This window comes from Leptosomus discolor, chromosome 5 (assembly GCF_034619465.1).
Source record: "Leptosomus discolor isolate bLepDis1 chromosome 5, bLepDis1.hap2, whole genome shotgun sequence".
Taxonomy (NCBI): Eukaryota; Metazoa; Chordata; class Aves; order Leptosomiformes; family Leptosomidae; genus Leptosomus; species Leptosomus discolor.
The window spans coordinates 22886778-22906801 of NC_141395.1; the positions used below are offsets into that span (position 1 = coordinate 22886778).

The 20024-nt window shown below is 49.4% G+C and overlaps 1 protein-coding gene across 4 annotated transcripts in view; it reads left to right on the forward strand.

Annotated features, from left to right (window-relative positions):
- Nucleotides 1–1642: 1642 nt before the first annotated feature.
- GAD1 (glutamate decarboxylase 1) overlaps nt 1643–20024 on the forward strand; it is a 29583-nt gene continuing 11201 nt past the window's right edge. For 3 of the 4 annotated variants that reach the window (XM_086466257.1, XM_086466259.1, XM_086466260.1), the window contains exons 1-9: nt 1643–1712; nt 3601–3663; nt 8945–9103; nt 9883–10125; nt 12876–12966; nt 17479–17591; nt 18931–19046; nt 19134–19213; nt 19414–19468. In XM_086466257.1, the coding sequence (XP_086322383.1) occupies nt 1643–1712; nt 3601–3663; nt 8945–9103; nt 9883–10125; nt 12876–12966; nt 17479–17591; nt 18931–19046; nt 19134–19213; nt 19414–19468 (990 nt within the window). The remainder of the gene's footprint in view (nt 1713–3600; nt 3664–8944; nt 9104–9882; nt 10126–12875; nt 12967–17478; nt 17592–18930; nt 19047–19133; nt 19214–19413; nt 19469–20024) is intronic. The other variant, XM_086466261.1, reaches the window with a different exon arrangement.

Sequence of the window (20024 nt, forward strand, 5' to 3'; positions counted from 1 at the left end):
GGCAGCCGGGGCCGGGTGGGCCGCCCCTCCCCGCCCCAACCGGGTGCCCCGGCGGTCCCCAGCCCCCGTGCGGAGCGGCGTGGAGGGGGTGGCGGCAGCCCTGTGACTCATGCCTGCGTCGAAGCAGATCAACCGACGATTCACGCTTTCAAAAAAGCAAATCCGAGCACTTCTGGAAAAAAAGGTCATCTCGCATTAAATTCCGCGGCGCGATTGGTATTCCGACGTCGTTTCTGGCGGAGTTTATAAGCGGCGGGTCGCTCCCAGGCTGGAGTCGCCCTGCCTGCCTGGACTCCGGCAGTAAGATTGTCCGCTCGCCCCCGCGGTAAGTCTACCCTAAACAGCATCCTATTTTTTCAAACCTTTGGGAACCTCTTTCAGAATCTGGAGCTTATTTTTCCTCTAAAATCAGTTTTGGTTGCTGTCGTACCTATAGAAGGATAACGGGTATTTTGAGACAGCCAGCGCTTTAGACGTTGTCTTAACCTGTTACTTCACTTCCAGGCATTGTCTAGAGAATCTCTTCTGCTTTATAGTTGTTTTCTTTTTTTCCTCTTAAAAAAGTGAAATACCTGTTTTCCATTGAAATCATTGATCCGTTGCATTTACACGCGGGCGTAAATCCGCCCAGCAGTGGAAATGAACCGGTAGCTACTGACTCGAAAAAAGCCGCCTAACAAAGAAAGCGTTCGTTCGTTGCCGCGACCTTCATTTTCTTTACAAGGGGAATGAAATAAATCGCAGGTAACCGTGAGGACAAAGAGACAAACGGGGCACTGACCCGGCAATTCTCGATCAGCGACCCTGTATTGGCTATCGGACCGCCGTGTCCGCCAGGAAGGAGCTGAACATCTGGCGAGGAGCGAGGGCTGGTCCAGCACCTTCCTCCTCAGGCAGACATGCCTTCTCCTGCCTTTTGTGCCGCTGAAGGAGCGCGGGCACGGGAGAGAGCTAGTTATTGCTGGAGCACGTCCCGGTCACGATTTGCTGAAACATGTGTGTGCAAACACACCATGTGTGTGCCGCCTGTCATTGGACCTGGGCAAAATGCACCTCCGTGGTGGCGGGGGTTTATCTGTCAGTCTCTTCCGAACGCTTAGCCTGGCGTGTGTTTGGGGCTCAGATGATAACGCACAGAAGCGGGCTCCATTTGGGACTGTAGGTCGTTTGGGCTGGTAATTTCGAAGCCCACTTTGCACGTTGGTTTCCATTTGACGCGAGCCACATAATTGCCCTGCTCAGCCGCCACCGGTATAATTGCGATAGACTTCATGCTCTGCTAAATCCGTCGTTCAGTCGCGGGGGGTAGCGCCTCGGCGTCCAGCGAAGGGACGATTTCGCTCTTCAGCCTGTCGAGGCGTTTTCCAGGCGCACCGCTTGCGCCCGGCCTCGCGGCCCCGGCGCGGCCAGCCCTTGCCCGCCCGGCCCCTGCCCGCCCTGCCGCCGCCCCGGGACTTGCACGGCTCGCGCTGGGCTGCAGGCTGCCACCCGCCGGCCTCCGGACGGGACTCCGGTGCGGTTCGCCAGGAGAGCAGACTGCTAAAACCGCCTTTTCTTCCTTCCAGCAAATTCCTTGCTGCCCACCCTTCAGAGGAATAACGGAGGAAACCCGGGCTCCGGGGACTGGGGCTTTTCTGAAGGGATGGCTTCCTCCGCTCCCTCGTCCTCCAACGACGCTCCGGACCCCACCCCGACTAATTTACGACCCACAAGTAGGTTTTAATATTTTTCTCGTTTATAGTGTTTTAGAGGCTTTCTCTACCTAGGCTCGGAAAGACCAATTTCGAAACAAAACGATAAATCCGTGAAGCCCTGTTCCGCGCCGTTAAGCAAGGTGCGGAAAGTGCTCTACACAAAGAAACCATCTTCCTGGTGGGAGTGGGAGAGGTTGGTCCGTGGCGAATAAAACACTGGGAGGAAAAGCCCACCTCAGCGGCCAGCGCTGCCTTTATCTTATAGCCACATTTCAGGGATTTAGACAATAAACTGAACCCCCAGATGGCTAGGAAATCGGGATGTTGTAAGGGGTGTGGAGAAAATTGATCAGTTAAAAGGCAAAGTTAACACCAGTGGCTTAAAGCGGGTGCCCCCCCCCCCATTTTATAAATGCTAATGCTGCAGCTTCCTTTCAGCCTACGCTGAAGCCTGTAATCAAGAGAAATTTGGATGCTAATTGTATCTTTTCAAAGCCTTGTATTCCTAATTGCTCTGAATTCGCCTAGAGTTATTGAGGTGTGAGTGGGAAGCAGAGGCTGCTGCAGGTGGATAGAGAATCAGTTTATAGCCCTGCCAGGCAATTCAGACCGTCGCCTACCGAAAATAAATTAAAAAAAAAAAAAAAAAAGACTCGATGCTATAAAGCATCAGAGACAAAGAGCGGGCAACAGTAAGAAATGAAAGGTTGTCAGGCACGGCAAAGCGGGGAATAGCTTTTACCCTGAAAAGGCTATGAGGCACGAGCATTGGAGTCATTATTGTCCTTATTCTGCAACTGGAAGGAACGGGGGAGGGGGCCAATGGCAGCACCCGGGCTTGTTCCAGGCGGGGGTGGCAGGCGCTGCTGCCTTCGGCTGAGGGGGTCACACGCGGAAATCAAATTAACTGGCAGCGTGGCTAAACATGAGATAACCTTTGACAGCAGCATCCCGCCCTGCCCGCCGGGGGCTCCCCGCCTGCCCACACGGGCAGCGCCCCCGCCGAGGGGCTCCTCCGCCCCGCTTCTCCCTCCCCGGGGGCCCGGCCGGTGCCCTCGCCGCCCAAGTGGGCCACCCCCGCCCCAGACCCTCGGCCGCCTTCCCCCCTCGCACCCCAACGCCCCGTCAGGAGTGGCGGCCCCACGCCCCCCCGGTCGCCCCCTGGGGCGCGCCGCGGCTGCTGCCGGCCCTGCGGCTGCCCCGGGGCTGCGGGCGAGGGGCCGGAGAGGCTCGACTGGGCCCTGGGCCGAGGCCGGCGCCCCCTCCACCTCGGCCCCGGGCTTCGCTTCCCCCGGGCTCAGCTGGGGCCGACCGGGGCGTGGCCGGGCCGCGGCTCACGGGGGCTGGGACGGAGCCTGTCCCCGCCGTCGGTGCAGTCGCGCCCCCGAGGCTGCCCCCCCTCAGGAGCCTCTCGGCGGCGTTTCCTCGGGCTTGCAGGGCCGGCGGGCGAAGGGCTGCGGCCCCGGGGCCGCCGTACAGTGCGCCAGCCCGGCCCGGCCGAGCCGCGGGCCACAGGCGTGCGCCGGGGCCGGGCCGGGAGCGCCCCTATAGCGGGGGCGCCGGCGGCTCGTCAGTCCGGCCGAGGTTTAGTCATGCAAGTCCGATCATCTAGTCAAATACTATTTTTCACCCAATTAATTCCTGAACTCTTTTGTGACCCCATTTCACGCCACTTTATTTTAAGCTGCCACTTCCCTGGAGCCCCGCCAGTAAATTATTAGATGTTCGGGTCCCAGGTGCTTTTCCCTCTCCTCTCGGCGTGCCAGCGTGTCACCTCGCCGGGCTTGGGAAGCAGCCGTTCCTCCCGGCGAGGGGGCGGCGGAGGGCTGTGCAGGGGGCCGGGAGGGCGGCACGGCGGCCGGGCAGGCCCGCCGCCCCAGGGCAACGACTCTGTCCTCTCTTCCAGCTTACGACTCGTGGTGCGGCGTGGCTCACGGGTGTACCAGGAAGATCGGGCTGAAGATATGCGGTAAGTCCGCCCACGCCTCGCCCTGCGACACCCCACACACCCAGGCTTGGCGGCGCGCCCTGCCTCCGCCGGGGCCCGGGGCCCTCCCGCGACGGGTCGCCACCGGCAGCGCCGGCCGATCGCCCCGCGGCCCCCCCCGGGCTGTGGCCTCGGGCGCCCCCTGCCGGCCGCACGGCGGCTCCTCGCCGCGGCCCCGGCGGTGACACCGTCCGCTGTGCCCTCCCGTGGGTTTGTGTCGGCCGAAGCCCTGCCCGCCGCGGGAGGGACGGCTGCGTCCCCCGCCGGCCCTCCTGCGGTAAACGGGGGGCTGTGCGGCGCGGGGAGCGCGGGGCCCGCCAGGGAGGCCGGCGGCGGGGAACGAGCGGGGATTTGGCCGCCTCTCACTGTCTGAAATTTTTCAGCCTTATCTGACTAGAAAATACGGATCTCCTGGGGGAAAAAGATTAACGAGAGTCTTATTAAAGAGCAATTCGTCAGCTTGCTGTACTGGTAAGATAGCGCTGGCAGCCAGTCAGCGCGCAGGCACATGAAATGCAGGAAGGGAAACAAACGCACAATCAGATCGCAACGTTATAGCAAGAGATTCATTTGCAGATAACAAGCTGTCTGCCTTCTCCAGATCTCTCAGTAGCGCCTTCGCTTTCGGAGACGAACAGTCAAATCTTCATTTTCTGATGGGGAGAATCGTTCAGCTTAGCCCGTGCCCCTTATGAATAGAAATTATTTCCCATTTCCCCCAGCTACCTCTTTTTGGGGGATGGGAAATTATTTCGTGAGAGAAACGGACGTTTTTTCAAAGCAAATATTTATTTAAACCTCTTGCCCTGCTTGCCCGTGTCGAAACTCATTCGCTAAACGTTTCGTTACCTGGAAGTTTGGACTGGAAAGGAATCAGGGTGCGAATGTTTAGCCCTGTGTCTACTGGAAATTTCATTGGTACCCGCAGGCGACATTAACGAGTTGTCGCTTAGTTCTATAAATAGCTCCTGATCTGGGTTTAATGGACCGTTTCCCTACCAGTCCTTTCAGTGGCTGGAGCGATGGGCTTTTTCATCATCATTTTAATTTAGCCCGGCAAGCAGAACTGATAAAGTAATGCACCGTTAGGCTGGTTCCGCGTTGCTAGACTACCGGGGTTACAGAGGGACATGGCAGCTTCTCTCAATGAGATCAAATGCACTGAAAATGAAATATCCCACCATTTTGGATTTGAGAAAGGCGAAAGAGAGTATGGTAGAGGTTTTGTGAAGGGAGCTCAAAACAAGCAGGACTGTTGTATTTTTGGCTTGGGATTGGTGCTTGGTTTTTCTTTTCTGGCTCTCTTCTGCTTTATACGAAAAACATACCCTGAATAGTGACGGTATCTCGGAATAATCGGATTCGATCGCGACCACTGTTTTTGCTCGTATGAGCCCTCCCACTTGAATCTAACACCTTCACAAAGGCAGGGAGTGAAGGTTGCCTTTGGCAAATATATGGGGTGAAGTATTTAAGTTGCCAAGAATCCTAATTAAACATGCTAAACAAGTTGACGTTTGACTATTATAGATGATATCCCCTCGTCCTTGCCTTTCACAAGACGTCATTCCAGACCCTAAATATTGTGCAGTCACAAAACTATAGTAAACCAAGCATCTCGGAATTGTTCTTTCTTTGTGTATCACACAGAAATCGATTAATTTTGAACGCGAACTTTAAATAAGGGTCGAGCTCAGAGAAAAGGCAGCTCTTGAACAATGAGTCGGTTCTTCCACTTGCGTTGTATATTATGTGTTCGACATTTTCATTAATTACGTATCCGAGATGTATGTAATTTCTTCCCAAACAACTGACCGATTTAAGGATTAGCTCCTTTCCTTTCTGGTTGAAAGCTGCCGCCTGAAGACAGCCCGCCGCTGCCACACCCCCACGCTCTTCGTCTCTGCACATACCCGCTTAAAAAAAAAAAAAAAAAAAAAAAAAAAAAAAAAAAAAAAAAAAAAAAAAAGAGAGAGAGAGAGAGAACGTATTTCAAAGCGGTTTAATGACCTGTTACGGCGGGCAAAGTATGGGCCGATTTTCCCCCATGTTTGGACTTGCGTGCTGCACCTTTCACTCCCACCTCGGCAGTTACTGTTGCTGCTGGGACCGATCCTGCTAACGTCCTCTTGGCATCCGCGGAAATGCTCGACGTAGTGAAATCGCTCAGGTCCGTCTCCAGCTGCGTGGCCCTGGCCAACCGAGGATTCCCAGCCCAGCGAGCAGGGCAGGAGAGTGGGATTTCAAAAGCAGCCACGTGAATTAGAAATTGAGCCCGTCTCCGGAGCGAGTGCGATTTGTGCTGCCAAGTCGCGCAGGCGGTGCCGAAGCCCCCGGCCGCGGAGGGAATCGCGATCTCCTGCAGCCGCCACCGACGTGCGCCGACCGGCGGCAGCGGCACAGGCCGGGGCCCCGCAGGTCTGTCGCCGCCTCGGAAGCCGAAGTCCCGCAGGGCGGCGAGGCCGAGGGGGGCGTCCACACGCCTGCCTTGCGCGGGGCCTGACGTGACATCACGCCGGATTCGTTGGGGACCGAGGGACTCCCTTGCCAGCCTGGTCTCTCTCGGCTTTTAAAACCTCGGTCTCTGGAAGCGCACCGGTGAAAAGCCCCGTCAGGGGAGCACCTGCGGGGGCAGCCGCTGCCGCTGGGAAAGGCTGCGCTCTCCGCTGCGTCAGGGGAGCGGCGCGGACGCCACTTCTTTCCGGATGGCTCCAGCGCCGGCCTCGCCTTTCGCATGGGATACAGGCGGAGGGGCTGCTCCGGCCGGGCGCGACCGCCGGGCGCGGACGGCGCCTGGCGGGGCGCTGGGAACAAGGGGGTCCGGCGGCCCCCGAGCAGGGGCTGCCCCTGCCCGCTGGGCTCCCCCACGCACCGGACCCTCCTTGACACACTGCCGAGGGAGCTGGACGAATGCCACGTTATCCACAGCCGAACGAGCTGATGCCGAGCGGCAGCACCTTCTCCCGTCGGGCATTTTGGTTCGCTTTTTTTTTTTCTAACCTCCGCCCTCCGCCCCGTGCGGAGCCGCTCCAAGCCCCGGCTGATCCCCGCCGCCGGCTTCGGTACAAAACAACGGGGCCGGGGAGCCCCCGCAGGGAGGAACCGCCGCCAAGTCGTTTGGGCGAGGGGTGAGATCCGTGCCCCCAGCGTGCTGTCACCGCCGCCTCCCTGGCGCAGCTCTAGTTAGGCCAGACCCTTCAGCGATGCCCCGGCCTCTCTGAACCCGATGAGAGCCGAACCGGAGACAACCACAGCCTTTCTCGGTTACCGAAGGGCTGCCCCTCCTTTCGCACCGGAGCCCCCGAGGGATGTGTGTCCGCACGCCGAGAAGAGCGCCGGTTGTGCGGCGGGGAGCGCGGCACTCGGCGGGAGCGCTGCTGTTCTTGCGGACTCTCTTCTCGCGTAACTCTTCCCAGTGAACATCGTCGCTGAGGGCCTAGAAAAAAGCCAAGTGGGAAAATAAAGCAAAATGAAGCCACAGGACCTGGGGAAAGCGGATCGCTCCGGAATTCAGTCTAGACTGCACCTGCTTCGGTATCAGCGGCCCCACCTGATGAACAGGCGAACAGCACTAGCTATTGGAGGAGCTAGTGGTCGCTGTAAGGACCCTTAAAAGCAGTAGCAACAAAACTAAAGGAAAAAAAAAGTAATAAAACATCATCGATCCTGGACGGGTACTCTTTACTTCTGCACGAAGAGAGTTTCCCTTAACTAGTTTTTTTCTCGTATAACTCGTATTTCTAAAAACATCATAGAAACAAACTAATTAGTAGAAGATCAACATGAAGAGGCAAAACGTGTTCACTGAGCGGATGGGTTTGACAAACCTGTCTGCGAACAGCCCTCTTGGAGAATCGTTTGGGTGCCCGACTGATGCAGAAGAGGCTGCCGGCCGGGGGCTCCGTTGTCGGTAGCTCCTACGCGACTGTCAGGCTGGCAGCAGGGGCCAAGGCGCAGGTACAGTGCCGAGAGTCATTCGCCCAGCGAGGGGCTCAGTGTCGCTCCCTTGTCTCCGCACGGAGATGCAGCCCCCGGGGCCTGCCCAAGCTGTCGGGGGGGCGGGCGGGCCGGCGGTGGGCGCTCGGCCGGAGGAGCCCGCAGTCCCGATTCGCCATCGGGGCTTCGGAGAACGGGGACACATGGCCAGCAAGCGGAGTGCGCTGGAGAGAAGCGGCGTCGGGGGACGTGGGTGAAGGTAGTTACGGTGTTGTTTTTCCTCCTTGCGAAGTCCTCTCTGGCGGATATTCCCTGTTGCGGCGAGCGTTGGTTTAAATTGTTACTCGTTTTAAAAGAAAAGAAATTAAAATAAAAGAAGGAAGGAAGCAAGCAAGCCGTTGCTGCCGTACTGTCTCCTCCTCCAAACATGGGCATGCTCGCTACAGCCTGGGAGGTCAAAAATCCGTTGCCTTCGTTGATAACGAAAAGCCCAATACTATGCGTGTTTTAGCGGGCGTGGATTTAATGGCTCAAATCCTAAAATTTAATTTTCCTCCCTGCCTTATTATAGTGGACGGGTCTCGTTAATCGCCACGGGCACTGCGTGGTGCCCACCGTCGTAATTCTTGGGGTGAGGGGATTTATCATTGCCCCTGCACATAACAACAGCAGTTGTGGCCGGATCCTGAGCTGCTTCTCCGGTCACAGCGGAGCTCTGGAGACCCCGGGGACGATTAGTGTTAGTATCAAAGCATCTTTTCAGGTGGAAAATCCACATCTCCTGGACATGTGCTGGTACATACTGATAACAGGAAGGTGGGGGTGATAAGTGCTACGGTGTCCTTATTGCTCTGGAGCTGTCAGGACGGATGCTCCAGAATGGCTGCTTGTCTCATGCCTTTTGTGCGTGAGAGCACCACGAGGAGAGCTGAAAGTGGCCCTGATTTTAATCATACATCATTGCCCCTGTCTGCTAGGTCCATAAACTTCGCCTGCAGGCTGAAATAGCATTGACTCATCCAGAACTCTCTTCCAGTGGCTGATTACTGAAGTGGAATCTGTCTGATCGACTTAATAAGAATTTACCACTGCACTAAATGACGAAAATTTGGTTTTTTGCATGGCTGCGTTTTTGCAGTTGATGGCATTTTGAGCTCTCCCTCCTGGAGGCAAATAATCCCCATAAATACTCTTATTCCTGACCTCATTAGTCAGATCCAGAGCCAACACCACTTTGAACTGTTGTCTAGAGAGCTGCTTTAGGTATTTCTAAACATGTTGGGAAGTGAGAAAACTATGACCTGTGCACCTTGCAATAACAATGTAGGGTTCCTGCAAAGGACCAACAGCCTGGAAGACAAGGGCCGGATCGTCAGCTCCCTGAAAGAAAGGCAGTCCTCCAAGAGCCTGCTGGCGTGCGAGAACAGCGAGAAGGAATCCAGGTTCCGGCGCACCGAGACAGACTTCTCCAATTTGTATGCCAGAGGTAAACACTCTTTACAGCTTCTGCTTGCTCCAGCTCAGGCACGTCCCTTAGCAGTCTGCCCTCGCCTGCCTTGGAAGTACAGCCACGTTCAGACCGTTCTTTTGCCTGGTTGATTTTGAAGGAAGGTGTGTGTGTGTGTGTGTTTGCTGAGATGTGTACAAGTTTCCTGAAATGCAATTTTGGGTACTTTGGGCTGATCCTCTGCAGCTCAGCTCCAGTGGTTCCTCCAGCATCACTCCAGATCCGACCTCCTGGAGGAAAGTAATTTTACGTTTTCTTTCCTCCTCAATAAAAGAGCGATGAAACGCTCTGTGGTTGCTGGTACGGGGCCGTGGACCAGGAGAGTGGGGAAGGGAAACCAATCCCTTTGCAGGGCCGGGTCGGGGGGAAGCGTTGGGGTGAGCGTCCAGGAGTAGGACGGGTGCGGGTTTGAGGTGCTTTTGGGCCCCGGGAGATGAATGCCCCGGACTGCACCGGCTTAGCTTTGCGGCGCGCGCTTTTGGCCGGGGTGCCTCGGAAGTGGCCCCGCTGTTCCCGTGGGCGTCCTGGGCAACCCTTTCTCCACCGGCCGAGAGGGGCCGGGACCCCCGGGGGCTGCGGCGGGTTTCACTCGTCGGGGAGCGAGCGGGGCGGCCCGGGGCCGGGCGCCCAACCCGCTACAGCCAGGCTGCGCCGGGGGCCGCGGCTTCCAGGTCCTGGGAGCGCTGCGGTCAGCCGAGGCTGGTTCATCTCCGCCTCTCGCTCCCAAAGCAAGCGCTGACAGCTGGTTTACCCCGCAGATTTGCTGCCCGCCAAGAATGGCGAGGAGCAGACCATGCAGTTCCTGCTGGAGGTCGTGGACATCCTCCTCAACTATGTGAGGAAGACGTTTGACAGATCCACCAAAGTGCTAGACTTCCACCACCCGCACCAGCTCCTGGAGGGGATGGAGGGCTTCAACCTGGAGCTCTCGGACAACCCCGAGTCCCTGGAGCAGATCCTGGTGGACTGCCGGGACACGCTGAAATACGGAGTGAGGACAGGTAGGTTCTTTCATAGTGTTCTGGAGAGTCCCTCCTGGGGCTTGTCTCTGGCCCACGGTGAAGGGAGCAGGCTTGGCCCCCCGAAGGTAAGCCCATACCCTCTCCACGCCCTCGATTTTGCCCCCCTGGAGGCTCAGCTCCAGGTCTGTCTGCGGGCGCTGGAAATGTCTCTGCTCAGAAACTTCAGTTATTGATGCTCTATCTGTCCCCAGCGGGCAGGGCTCGGTGCTGTTTGCAGAGCCCAGAAACAAGTTTTTCAGACGTAATCTCTTTCACTTGATTAAATGCGAGCTGTCTGTATCTCCGGGGAGCAATATCATTAGGTAAATGAGGGCATAAACGACACTGAATTTGCAGTTTTTCTTCTTTATGTTCACCAGACGTTTAATGAAAAGGAGACCGAAATCCTAGGAATCATCAGTAAAGGAACCCTGTGGATTCCAGCCCATTACCCAGGAGCCCCGCCTGTCCAGGTCCTTCTGAATCAGATAGAAATGCCCGTTTATAATCAATTCTTTTACTGGGTAAGCTGTACCCAGGCTCTAGAGCGAAGGCTGTGCTCTTTCAGGCTGTTTGGCCTGAAATGTTTAACATCCCTATCAGCAGAACGCTCGGCTGGCAACAAGCCCTGACCGCCGTACGTACCCGAGCAGGTCAGGAGCTGGAGGGATAACGGCGCGGAGGCCTTGCCTCCCCTCCCCAGCCTGGCTCCAGCGGTTCAGGGCTGCCGAGCTCTGCCCGGCGAGCTGCCCTCCTCGGCCTGGCTGGGCACGGGGCGGCTCGGCTCGGCACAGCCCGCCTCGGCCCGGCCCGGCCCGGCCCAGCGGGCGGCGGTCTCCCCGCGGAGCTGAAGCGGCGGGGCGGGGGGAGCTCGCCGGCAAGGCTTTTGTCTGCCAGTCTCTCGCTAGGCAGCGGTGAGTAGTGGCTCCCGAGGGACGGGGCGCTGCTTTCTGCGCTGCTCAGTTAGGCGGCTGTGAAAACCCAACGCAGTACATTTGAGGAACAAGATCTTGACAACAAACGTGGTGGTTAGCTTTCTGTCTTTTCCCATTTACATGGTGGTTTGGTTTATTCAAGAGTGTCAGGGGCTTATTTTAATTTTTGTGCCCTTAGTCGAAGGGCAGTCAACCTGGGTTGTTGAACAGGTGACAAGAGCGTCACCGCGGTTTGTGTGCTTGCACCGTTATTCCGCTATCGATTGCTCCGGGATGTCGACCAAGCTCTTCCCCTCACCCCGACCTCCCCTGGAACTTTTGCGGGACCGGCAGGACCTGTACCCGGGAGCTGAGATGCAGGTATCCCATCAGACAAGCTCTATTCAGAGCAGTACGTGGTGCAGCTTTAAAAAAGAGCTGCTCGGCCCGTGTGACCACCCAGGACGCACGTCCTGGCTCCCCGGGCCCCGAGGGTTCACGTTGTCGCTCCAGGCGAAGCACCCTTTAAAGCCGGCGGGGGTGAATCTGCAGCCCCTCAGGAGACCGCAGGCTCGCTAAGAGTTTTGGGAGGTCAGCGACAAGGCTCTTAAAATAACTTCCCCAACTGCATGTCATGGCAAGGGAGAGAGGCACTGATTTGCAAAGCATATAGCTAAGCCATGGTGATATTTCTGGCTTTAGCCCGGAGCCGCTTGGCTCCCCGGGGCGGGAGCAGCCCGGTGGCTTCGCCTCCGTGTCCCCCCAATTTCCGCGGCAGCCTCCTCTCCAGGATGTGCCGGGACGTGGCAGTGCTGGCAGGCTTACGCCTCCAAAAGGTTCCCGCTGACACCGCTCGGAGCGGAATCGCATTTATTTCTTTATGTCAAAAGATGCTGATGTTCTGAGTGTTGAGCCAAATGCGACGTGACAGGGTCCCTCCGGGCATCGAGCGCTGACCTCTCGGGCTGGGCTGTCTCCAGTGTGTTATCTGCGTGTCCTTTCCCAGGAGAGCAGAGATATGGGCTAAATCACGGCACCTTCCCTCTCCCCTCAAAGCCCGTCGTCGTTTATTAGGAATTTAATCTCTTCATGCTAGGAAAGCAGACCCCCGGTAGCCGGGCTTCTTGCTTGTAAGGGCTGTTAAAGCAACTTTGGCTGAAACACAGGAGTATGGTTGACATCGGTTTGATGGCAAAGCCTTTGTTTACGAGGTGAGTCCCAGCTTTTAAACCAGGAGGGGCTCCCGGGGGGCTCCCGGCGCCCCGCTGCAGCGGGTCCCGCCGCACACGCACTATTCCCCGCCGAGACCCCGCGAACGCCGCAGCCGCGGCCGCGCACCCGGCAAGCGACCGGCTCCGCACCCCGCCCGTGTCCCCGCAGCCTCCGCACTGGTGGACGAGGCTTCCTCTCTTTCTCCATTCAAATGCAAATGGCCCCAGCACCTGCAGGTTGCTGATGCCGAGTGCCCCCCGGCCCGAGCTGAGCGCGGCGGCGGGCGGGGACGGCGGTGACTCTGGAGACGGGCAAGCCCCAGCCCTCCCACAGGCTCCGGGGGTCTTTTACAGGCTCAGTCGGCTCTGAGGTTCTCCCTTTTAATTTAAACGCTAATGATTCCGTACAGGAGCTCCCTCCAACGTGGTTTTTCAAGTTTGTAACAAGGCATCCGTGAGTGTTGGGTGGCGGTCTCCCCATAAGCAGGACTTTCTTTGAAAACTTCTCTGCACGGGTGTTACGGGCTCAAAACCATCGTTTGTGTCAGAACGGTCGGACGATTCAAAATCAAACCTGAGAGACACCGGTGGAGGTGTTCTAAGTTGCTCTCAATTCTCTTTCCAGGTCATCCTCGCTTTTTCAATCAGCTGTCCACGGGGCTGGACATCATTGGCTTGGCTGGGGAGTGGCTGACATCAACCGCTAATACAAACATGTAAGCAGTGCCTTGTCGTCAGCGTCTGTGACTGGTGCTTACGGGGGCTGCCATCTATTGTGGTAGACATGCATTGTCACAGATGTGTGTAATTTTCTTCTTTAAATTACTGTTGCTGCGTCTTCATTAAAAGCGTCTCATATTTTTCTTAATGTAGCAGTAATACAGTGAAAACAGTTATATATAAACTGAACAGTTTTGCATTTCTGATAAATAGAAATGTGAATATCCCAGAGCACACGGTAAGTAGAACATGATGATTTCAATATAATAACATGAAATTATTTTTCTTCTCTTGGACCAATCTTCTTTGTATTTTCCTGATTTTTTTTTTTTTTTTTTTAAGCTTTGTCTCCACACGGAATAATTCTGCAGTTATCCATACATTAACACTAGAATACAAAATCTGTAAAAGTTTATTGCCTTTTCTCCTGTTGACTCCAGAGACAGCAGGCTTGGAGCAACACCTTTTCCTGTTCATGTGCTGGTAAAGAAGCAGTTTCAAAATGATTGAAAATGTAACACTGAAACTTAATTTGATTATAATGAAGGAATTAGCCTAAGATTTATTAAAGTTGTGTGTAAATAAATAAATGGAAGTATAAAAAAGTAAAATTTTACGTCTAGAACGTATCAGTTTTTCTTGACCTCAAAATCAACGAAAGCTAGGTGTAAATGTAAGGCATTATGTTGCAACAAAGAGTGTAATTAATGAAAAAAATAACCCAACCCACCAAACAAACAAAAAAACCCCCTTCTAGGCAGTTTTTATTTGTATATTGATTTGTATGTGCTCAGAAATGCGATGGGAGTCCAAATACTTGACAGGTAACGGACTGCTCTGTTTTAGTTCTGTATAGGATGTGTTTTGACTCTAAAGCTACCTCTGCTTTGGGTAGTTTGTTGCTCACTGGCAGAACACAGGAAATGTAGCTGCAGATTGGAAAATGAACAATATTTTCACTAGCCTATCCAGGAGTATATGGTTCATAAAGTATAGGTGATTACTGGCAGCTCTATGTAGATTACGAGCTGTGCCTGTCTTGTGATAAAGCAATAAAGAAAAACACATAAGGTGCTCCAGCCAAAACCAGCCTGCTCTTTGTAATAATCATCTTCTCAATTAGTCTGTTTGCTAAAAATTGGTATGAGGCATTTGGATTTGAAAGCTGATAGGGAAGAAAACCCAGCAACATATATTTTAATTGTGAAACAAGTATTGCAAAACACTTTAAAGTGCCTTTTTGGTTTTTTTACACCATTTTTCTTGTTGTTTGGTGAAAACAAATCTGTTTGCGCTTCTAAAAGAAAACTTGGCTTAAATATTGTTCCTCTTTGACAAAAACATATTTCAGAGAGTGTCACTTTTTGCAAGCCCCTTTTCCTTTGTCTAACTTAGTTATCCTAGCTCAGTTATCCTTTTGTAATCAGTGAAATTGCACAAATTGATAGGACATAATAGAATTCAGTTCTGTGTCACACTGTGATAGTATTACGGAATATTGCCACATTATTAAGACCATCACACTCACTTCTGAAAGAGTAACTCTTTCATTTTAAATGAGGTTGCTTTTTCCTTTGTTTGGTTTTAAAAGTAAAATAGCTAGTTCCGTAAAGCTAGTTTCTGATCCACTTATTCAAGCAAGAACATATCTTGAAAATACTTCCCTGTGAGCATGAAAGTTGAGCATCTGTTTGCTCGTATGAGGTTTAGCAAATGCAAATAATATATTGCTCTCTGTTTTTCAGCAAACCAAGGTCAACATGATATGCTTTCAAATAACACAGTAATTGCAAGTAAGGTTAAAGCAAGATGTTTGTAAAATATGAGTCAAAGAACTGACAGAGAAGGTTATTAAAAATAGCCAAATCATCTCTGCGAGCTCTGGGGAACATATTGCTTGTTTTGAGCAGTGTTTCAGCCCAGAAGAGCAGGTTCTGATCTTTACTTAGAGACTGTTCTAATCTATTTCAGCTACACAACCATGTAACATACAAATGAGAGTAACACTGGGTTATGGTAGGGAATGTTCCCCATTTGCCATTATTTCTTTTCTACCTGTAAACAACACTTACAATATTTGTGAACAATTAAAAAATATTTGTTTTCTTTTGTAAATGAGTTTTGAGTGATCAAAACATCTGTGCTCACTCAAAATTTTAAATTATCTTTAGAAAATATTACTTAAATGTCACTGTGAAGGGAATACATTAAATTAAACATCATAAACGTCACACATTGATTTGGAAACAATGTATCAATATGCTATTCATGGCTCAGTCGCTAATTGTAAGACCTTCAGGTGAAAATTTCAGAAGTTGTCATTACTCATCCAGCTCTAGGGATATGCAGTACAGGGCATTCGCTCACCATGCAACAGCCAGCTGAGGTTAGAAAGCAATAATACTATCTGGAAGTTCTCTTTATGCCAAGATGAGAGAATTATATCGGTGGTTTCATTATTATGCATTTATGCCTATGAAAATATGACCTATAAAAATGTTGTAAAATTCTTTACGTCTCTTCTCAGAGCGCGTTTTACATACTGGCAAACAGGACAACAGGCAGCTAGAATGATTTGGCTTGATAAAATGGTGTGGCCTTTAGGTGAGAGCAGAATTAAGCCAGCACTAGCCACTACCAAAAAATCCATTAATTTATTCTGTTAGTGAAGAGCTGAGGATCATGACTTTTTTAGTTAATTCACAGAAATACCTGTAAAACTTGTAACTGTATGAAAAATCTAATCAGCGTTTCTTAGTCAGGAGGTTGGTTCTATAGTTGGACAGTTCCTTCAAAGCCAAACACCCTTTCTGCATTTAACTGAATTTTTCAAAATCATTTATGTTTAAAACAAGTAAGTTGGAGTGAACTTTAGTGAGATGTGCTTTTTAAAATCATAACCAAGATGTAATATAGCTGCATTTGCCTTATAATTTATAATAATCTGCAGTCTTCTTTTTTTTCTTTGTCAGTCTTTGGAGATTAAAAAAATAATTACATAATAAAACAAATAAATGCTATTTTACTTGGATTTAAGTATATTCAAAATTCCCCACGTGAACACTTGATATTTTGTATACAAAAAAAAATCACATTGACTTAAATGTATGTTGTATTAGGCTCCAGTGATTTATACACCACCGAGTTCCCATTGGCTTCAGTTGATCATTCTGCCTAAATAAAGACTGGAATATATCCTGGACTTGCAGTGCTTAAAAATAAAACACCCCCACCCACTGTTAGTAGACACCAACTGGTTTATTAATTTTGTCTCTCTCTGCAATTATTGTCAGCACCCAAACTTCAGATCAGTGTTCACCTGTCTGTCTCTGACAGTTCTAATGATAATTAAAGCAAAATAAGTATTATTTTGCCTTAATCTTAAAGGAACATTTTAAAAATAGTAGTGGTGTTTCTCTGATGGACTAAGGACATGTAAGCATTGAAGAAAAAATTAATATTTTAACTAACCAGTGTAGCTGTAAATAAAAGACAAACTTTTCAGACACGCGTTCCCTTCTTCATATCATGTGTCTCTCTGAAGTTTGCCATACCTATTCTCAAAATGTCATTTTAGTATTAGAGAGATAACACATATATTTTGGTGAAATTATTCAAGTGGAAGACATCCGTTGGAGCCAAAGTGTCAGGGTGTCATATTCTTGTAGATTCTTTTGGAATTCATGGGTTGATTGTTTAGTTTCTCTCTGTTCCCTTTCCCCCACCTCTTTTTTTGCCTTTTTTTTTTTTTTTTTTTTGGCATACACATCAAGCAGAGTTTGTTTACAGCAGTAGCAATTTATCCGTGTACAATGGTCACCAAAAGTGGTTGTATGGCTGTCACTTTCCATTTGCATATCTGTCTGTGACATCGAGGCATACTGGACTATGCAACATTTTTTGCCCTCATTAAGTGGATACAATAGTTGACTGCTGACTTGTTTTTGGTAATTCGTAATTACAAAATCATCATTTATAATTACTCTTGACAGCTATTGATCACATGGTATTGTAGAAATAAGTTGTCCTTGGAGACCATCAACAGAATAAATCCACATAATTAATTGTATTTAGATGCTGAAGCCCTAGCTCAATACTTCTAATTATGCTTGTGTTTAGCTCAGTGAAGTTCACTGTTTTCATAAGGATTTAGCAATATGTTATTTTACAAGTGTGGAATTGGCACTTTGGGAAACAAATGTTTTACAGTACCATTATGTGCAGCAGTCAGCAGCGCTATGATGGTGAGCATTAGGTCTTATGTTGGTTATATAGAAAGTTGCAAAAGAGCTAATACTGCAGGTTTTTTATTGACCAGTATTTCCAGTATTGTCTTCCTGAGGACATTTTCTTGGGTAAAGGTTGCAATATCAGAACCTCAATTTATAGGAAAACTTTTAGGAATTTTAAGCATTTTCACAAAGAATCATAGACTGGGAATTTATTGTGTGTTTTTAGAATCTGTTTTTGATTTTGTTTGGTTGAGTTTTTTTGCTTTATTCATGCAGGTTTACCTATGAAATTGCCCCTGTTTTTGTCCTCATGGAACAAATAACACTTCGAAAGATGAGAGAGATTATTGGATGGTCAAATAAAGATGGCGATGGAATATTCTCACCTGGTGAGTTTTTGCTCTCTGTTTCGGTGGTTTGACTAAAACTTCAAAAGTTAAAATAAACATAAACTGAGTATGAACGCTCACAATATCTGCAATACAAAAATGTCGGGGAAAAAAAAAAGTTTGAGCATAGCTATGTGTATCATGGTTGGTCAACATTTTAAAACTTGACTATGAGCTCTGGTATATAGCTAGGCATTTAAACACCCTACTTTCGAGCTTAATTTCTGGAGGTGCTGAACGACCACCATTCCTGCTGACCAATAGCTCTTAGAATCATGTACTGACTTCTTTGATGGTCAGTGAGGGTTTGAGCTCGCAGTCAGAAAAAGACTGTGACTGCCTGTCACTTACCTAGGACATAATCGGACTGGATTCAAAAGTATAATTCCAGTATGAAGACCAAGACAAAGTGTCTTCCCATGAAGGTGATATAAAGGTAGTCAGCAGTGACAGAAAAGACTGGTAAATGGTGTGGAGGTCCTGGGCCCATGTGTGGACAACATTGCCCAGTGGAACTCCAGATATCTGGGTTTGGGTTTGGGGGGGGGATGCCATGCCGTTTCAGAGAATGAAGGACAATCCCACTGCCTTTTGGAGCAGCCCACATAAAACCAGGAATGCACACTTGCTTGGTCTCCAGTCCCATCTGCTAGAAAAATACAGCTCTTTCTCAGCATACTTGTTGATGAAGAAATATTAGAGAAAGAAATTATCCTAGACTTTATGGATGAGATTCATCTTACTAAATCTTGAAGTCTGTGTCGTAGAACTGAGCTAATTGTCATGGGCTCTTTCTAGCAGTAAACCAAGAGAAATAGGTTCACATTCTTCAAAAGTAAGTGTCAAAATAGATTAGCTGAATCATAGCCTGCAAAGTGCCTCTTTCCCTTAACTGACTATGAGGAAGCTTAGAATAACTAGCTTGTACAAATCTACCTTTAAGGCATCTACTTCTATATCTACAGCGAGATGAGATAAATCCATCCAGGATGCGACATTTCTTCAGTTTCAGACAGTTTGATAAGTTCCCGTTATTCTTGCTAACAAGAAGATGTCATGCAAAAGCAGCATGGTGAAAGCTAAACTTTTTAGGAATATGTTAGAAATGCAGGCAATTGAAAGAGGTGATGGATAGGAAGTTCTGACTATCAGTATGACTTTCTAGCGGGCCTGTCTCTATGATGTTTAGACAGATGACCATGCATTTCAGAGATTTATTTTTTCATAGTTCACTGCCACTTCCACTGCATAATGCAAATGAGCCTTGTATGTCTTTAGTCTAACATGCTTTTTTTCTCTTTATCACTATCTTATTATTCATTCATTTGTTCATTCACAGGAGGAGCTATCTCCAACATGTACAGCATAATGGCTGCACGCTACAAGTATTTCCCTGAAGTCAAAACCAGAGGCATGGCTGCAGTCCCTAAACTGGTTCTTTTTACCTCAGAACATGTGAGCTTAATACACTGCTAATTCTTAATTTATTGATGTATGTTGTGAAGATACCTCATCATTAAAAAACCATACGTTTTGCTGCAGAGTCACTACTCAATAAAGAAAGCTGGAGCTGCACTTGGATTTGGAACAGACAATGTGATTTTGATAAAATGCAATGAAAGGTGAGATGAATGCTAAGGTCTTGATTAAATGTGTTAATCTGTTAAATTTGTTGTATTGTGCTTGAGGACTGGTTCAGTACAGTGCGTCAAGTTGCTAATGGCCTGTTGAGAAAATCCTATTGAATTATTTCAGCTGTAGCTGGTGTTTCCATATGCACTCTTTAATTTTCTTTATCTTTCTGTTTCTACAATTATTACAGAGGCAAAATAATACCAGCTGATTTGGAGGCAAAAATTTTGGAAGCAAAACAAAAGGTTTGTATTTTTAAAAAATGAGTGCTTAAATGTTTGGCTTAGTAAAATTACCTCTTCCTTTGAAAGCTGAAGTTTAACATTAAAAGAGAACATTATAGTGACATAAATATTATAATAATATTTTCATCTGCTTAATTATACATTCATTTACTGTTTAGGGAATTATCTATATGTCTTGCTAAGTTTTCCATTTACCGCTTAAAACCATTGTATTTCCGACTCTTGTGTTTACATCGTATTTTATGCTTTTAAAAATAACTTTCTGTTTGGAAATATACAGAAAAAAGTACAAAAATGTGAAACTGAACCTACTTTTATTGAAACTCTAAAGTTTAGCCAAAATGATCAAATATTCTATTGAAATCCTAAAAATTCCCACAGATTTCAATTTGTAAGGCTGCAGGTTTAGTAAATACAGCCAGTAAGTTAAATTTTTTGAGGCGTTCACTGTTATTTCTTGAATCAATGCGATGAAGAATCCATTAATTTTGCGTAAAAGCATCAAAGTTAAAGCGATCAAGATTATTAATTTTTTATTTCTTAACTTCTTTACATT